The sequence below is a fragment of the Lolium rigidum genome, chromosome 3 (genome assembly GCF_022539505.1).
Source record: "Lolium rigidum isolate FL_2022 chromosome 3, APGP_CSIRO_Lrig_0.1, whole genome shotgun sequence".
Taxonomy (NCBI): Eukaryota; Viridiplantae; Streptophyta; class Magnoliopsida; order Poales; family Poaceae; genus Lolium; species Lolium rigidum.
This window is the reverse complement of record NC_061510.1, coordinates 365,872,195-365,876,807: the sequence shown is the minus strand read 5'-3', so window position 1 is coordinate 365,876,807 and position 4,613 is coordinate 365,872,195. Positions and strand designations below refer to the sequence as shown.

Sequence of the window (4,613 nt, the reverse complement as noted above, 5' to 3'; positions counted from 1 at the left end):
ATGTTCCGATGACGCGCGGCTCGCCGAGATCGGCTTTCAGTTGCCTGATGAATTACGATCGAACTCAAATATTGTCCCGACCGAATAAATTAGAGCATATCTAGCAGATCCGGTAAGTGCTTGCGGAGGGTTCACATTGTTTTTTGGGCCAGAATAAATCCCGTAAAAATATACCGCCCCCGTTTTTCAACGGCGCGAGATGGTATATACCCCATTCGGAGGGCTGAAACCCTCACTCCTACGCCCTTGAATCCGTCGACAAAATCCACCGTCGGCGGCCGTAATCGACCGCTCTGTCACCAGATCCAAGCTCCGCGATGGCAGATGGTCTCCGGTCAGTCCTCGAGCGGTCGCGGGGGTGGCCAGACTGGCCGGGGGGGGCTAGCAAGGCGAGAAGATGGAGGCGCAAAAAGTGGCGTCGGATGACACGTGCCTCCGTGTCTCCTACTGCTACATCAAGCATGATGTGACGCCACCACCCGCCTTCTTACGGCGGGAGTCCCGCAGCGGCATGTCCGCCTCACGCCATCACTCCTCTGGGACATCTTCCTCCTCGCGCGCGCCGCCGGAGCAGGTGCGGATGGATCTGTACGACGGCGCGATGGTGCCAGGTTACGCGGGTGACTACGTCGCCGACGATAAGCTCGAGGGAGTCATCGACACGCTGGAGGCCAAGTCGGAGCGTCGTCACTCAAGAGAGTTATCGTTGCGTAGGACGAGTTCCCCACTGTCGTTGGGCTGCTCGAGAAGACGATGCGCCAAGATGCCGTGAAGGAGCAAGAGTGGCGCTAGATCGCCATTGAGCAGCCCTACATCGACCTCTGCAGTGACGGCGAGTGAAGCCGTCGCCTCCGCGACGCCGTCGACGTCGCCGCCACGGCATTGGCTCCAGAAAATTTTGAAGACGTGTGACATTCCTGTAAATTATTAATTAATTCATATTATTTTAAAAAAAATCAAGCTTAGGACCCCGGGATGTTGTCGCGGCGTAGATGCTGTGCCTTTTGTTTTTCTATTTTGTTCTTTTCGGATGGTTCTATATAATTAAACTCTATTCTATCTAATCAGACTGCAAATGGATTGTCCCATCCTTATTTTTTTCGTCTCTAGGAGACATCTTAACAAAAGAGATGGGGGGTTCATGTTCTTCTTTGGACACTATTTATCCAATTTCTCTAAAATAATAAGGGTTTGTATATGTCTCGGTCAACAAAGATTTTTTTAATCCAACTGAGAAAAGTGTGCAATTACAGTTCAGAAAAAGTGCAACTATAATTGCACTTGTCTGACGGAAAAGTGCAGAACCGAAAATTATTATCCAGTAAAAATACCAATACCAATCCTATTTCTAACAGTGACTCTGTGAGAATCCAGTTGTAATCAGCTGCAATACAAGATAAGAGTAGTTGTTCTTCTCTTCTCCGTGTAGGCTCGTGAATCGTACCTCCATGATTTTACTCCGTGAGACAGGCTAGGAATCCTCCACGGCCAGAGACGGCGGGCGCGCGGACACACTTCTGTCATGAGACTGGCAACGAACTCTTATCCGGCACCACAGAAGTACGTACGCTGGTCGACCTGTTTCTGCCTTGGCCTGTGTTGGCCGGCCCCATATAACGCACGTTCGCGTGTCCCTCCCACGTACTCGTCCATATAGCAACTAGCTGAACCGACGAGCAGCACGTTGATAGCAAGTTTTAGTCCATGGCGATCCAGCCGAGAACGTGGGTGGTTTTCTTGCTGCTCGCGCTGCTCTCCTCCTCCGTCGCCAAGGCCTCGCACCGCGTCTTCCCCGAGCTGCAGTCCCTTGACGCCGTGGCCGACAGCGCCGTCGCCGTCGACGACCCGCTCCGCACCGGCTTCCACTTCCAGCCCCCCAGCCACTGGATCAACGGTAGTAACTTCGTCCGATGATCGATCGACGATGATCTTCTTACCTTACCTGATCTCATGTTGCGTGCGTAATGTGTGATGTGTGCAGATCCTAATGGCGTGATGTACTACAAGGGCGTGTACCACCTGTTCTACCAGTACAACCCCAAGGCGGCGGTGTGGGGCAACATCGTGTGGGCGCACGCCGTCTCCACGGACCTCGTCAACTGGGTCACGCTCCAGCCGGCGATCTACCCGACGGCGCCCTTCGACGTCAACGGCTGCTGGTCGGGCTCCGCCACCGTGCTCCCCGACGGCACGCCCGCCATCATGTACACCGGCATCGACGGCGACGGCCGCCAGGTGCAGAACGTCGCGTACCCCAAGGACCTCTCCGACCCCTACCTAAGGGAGTGGGTGAAGCCGGACTACAACCCCGTCATCGCCCCCGACGCCCGCGTCAACGCCACCGCGTTCCGCGACCCGACCACGGCGTGGCGGGGCCCCGACGGGCTCTGGCGCCTAGTGATCGGGACCAAGGACAACCACCGCGGCCTCGCCGTGCTGTACCGCAGCCGCGACTTCCAGCGGTGGGCGCCCGCGCGCCGGGTGCTGCACCACGGCGATACCGGCATGTGGGAGTGCCCGGACTTCTACCCCGTGGCGACCACCCCCGGCGCCGTCCTCGGCGACGTGAAGCACGTGCTCAAGGTGAGCCTCGACCTGACGCGGTTCGAGTACTACACGTTTGGGGCTTACGACCACGCCACCGAGACGTACGTGCCGGACGCGTCGCTCGCCGACGGCAACGACGGCCTCCGCTACGACTACGGCAACTTCTACGCGTCTAAGACGTTCCTAGACCCGGCCAAGCAGCGCCGCATCCTGTGGGGGTGGGCCAACGAGTCGGACTCCACGGCCGACGACGTCCGCAAGGGCTGGGCCGGCGTGCAGGCCATCCCCAGGAAGATCTGGCTCGCGCCGGACGGCAGGCAGCTCATGCAGTGGCCGGTCGCCGAGGTCGAGTCCCTCCGCGGCAACCACGTCAACATCACCGACAGGCTCGTCGAGTCCGGGAGCTACTTCGAGGTCCAGGGGCTCATGTCGCCGGCGCAGGCCGACGTGGAGGTGTCGTTCGCGGCGATGGACCTGGACAAGGCCGAGCCGTTCGATCCGGCGTGGCGAGGCGCCGACGCGCAGACGGTGTGCGCGGCCCGGGGCGCGGACGTGAAGGGTGGCGTGGGGCCGTTCGGGCTGTGGGTGCTCGCGTCCGACGAGCTCAAGGAGAGAACGGCCGTCTTCTTCAGGGTGTTCAAGGCCGAAGACAAGCACGTCGTCCTCATGTGCAACGACCCCTCCAGGTCGTCCTACGCCGACCACCTCTACAAGCCCACCTTCGCCGGCTTCATCGACGTCGACATCACCAAGACCGGCGGCAAGATCCCTCTCAGAACCTTGGTACGTTGCCTACATCAACCCGCTAACAAACCATTCGATGATTTATGTTGCCGATTGATGTTCTATATATATGGTGTGTGTGCATGTGCGCAGATCGACCACTCCATGGTGGAGAGCTTCGGAGGCCACGGCAGGATGAGCATCCTGTCCAGAGTGTACCCGACTAGGGCCGTCGGCGACAAGGCGCGCCTCTACGTGTTCAACCACGGAGAGTCAGACGTCAAGGTTACACACCTGAATGCGTACGACATGCGGTCGGCCAAGATCAGCAACGAGATCGATCAACTGATCAGATGATCGATGTACCCCGATGCAGAAGAAAATTGCACATTTGCATAGTTAGATTAGGAATGTACTTACTTACTACGTCAATGGTCTGTCCTTGCTGTCTGGTAGGACGATTTCCGGCTATACATCGCCTCCAAACACTGAACTCCCCGTCTTAATGTAACCAGACACTAAGGTCTAAGGGAGTGATTATTTTTCAGTCTTGGCTTAGAAACAGTTATTCTTTAGTACTCTATCTATTCACTTGTTTGTGGCCATAAATCTCAGTACTTACTAGCCGTGGTGGAGAGAACTCTACGGTGGGAAAGCTCCGAAACACTAAAGGGCTCTTTGCTTCACATGAATTGAAAATCATATGAAACACGGGAATCAAATCATATGGGATTGTGGCGTAGGAAAACAATCAATGGGAATTTTCGAGAATTCATCCCTTCTTACCAAACAGACTTCATAGAAAAAAAATCATATAGATTGAAATCATAAACTGATCATTTGAAACTCCTTTGAAGCACTTAAGAATTCAAAGATCACACTTAAGAACCACTAAGCACAAAAGAAACACAAGTAGGAAACGACTCGCCCTAGGTCGTTCGTGGTGCACTCCATCAACAGTCTCTCTCGCCACTTTGTCGACCACATATCGATCTTGTTGACACTATCATTGTCTTCATATGCACCCCCGACCAAATAATTTGCAATTTGGTCACCGTTTGAGCTGCTCGAAATAACTCCTTCAACAAGTTTATTGTTCGATAGGAAAACATGGATGTGTATCTGAAATAAGTGTTAACAGTGTGCATATGCCATAACATTTATCAAAAAATATGCCACAACATTGAAGTTTTTTCCGGAGTTATGGCATATTTTTATGATGTTGTTGAATGTTGTAGGCTCGTTTTGATGGTAAATTTAAAATATGCCACTTCAGTGTGCATATGCCATACATTTATCAAAAAATATGCCACAACATTGAAGTTTGATGGTAACTTAATACG

General features: G+C 54.0%; 1 protein-coding gene across 1 annotated transcript; it reads left to right on the top strand.

The window, feature by feature from the left end:
* Nucleotides 1–1,743: 1,743 nt before the first annotated feature.
* On the top strand, nt 1,744–3,627 carry LOC124697364 (beta-fructofuranosidase, insoluble isoenzyme 3-like). The gene is made up of 3 exons (XM_047229970.1): nt 1,744–1,894; nt 1,982–3,330; nt 3,424–3,627. The coding sequence occupies exons 2-3, from the start codon at nt 1,996–1,998 to the stop codon at nt 3,625–3,627; spliced, it is 1,539 nt and encodes a 512-aa protein (XP_047085926.1). The 5' UTR covers nt 1,744–1,894; nt 1,982–1,995.
* The last annotated feature ends 986 nt before the right edge of the window (nt 3,628–4,613 follow it).

What these genes read in the sequence shown, in the direction of transcription:
- LOC124697364 (XM_047229970.1), top strand. Translation starts at nt 1,996, where the DNA reads ATGTACTACAAGGGCGTGTACCACCTGTTCTACCAGTACAACCCCAAG. An exon ending in AGATCCCTCTCAGAACCTTG is followed by an intron (nt 3,331 to 3,423) that starts GTACGTTGCCTA and finishes GCATGTGCGCAG; the next exon opens with ATCGACCACTCCATGGTGGA.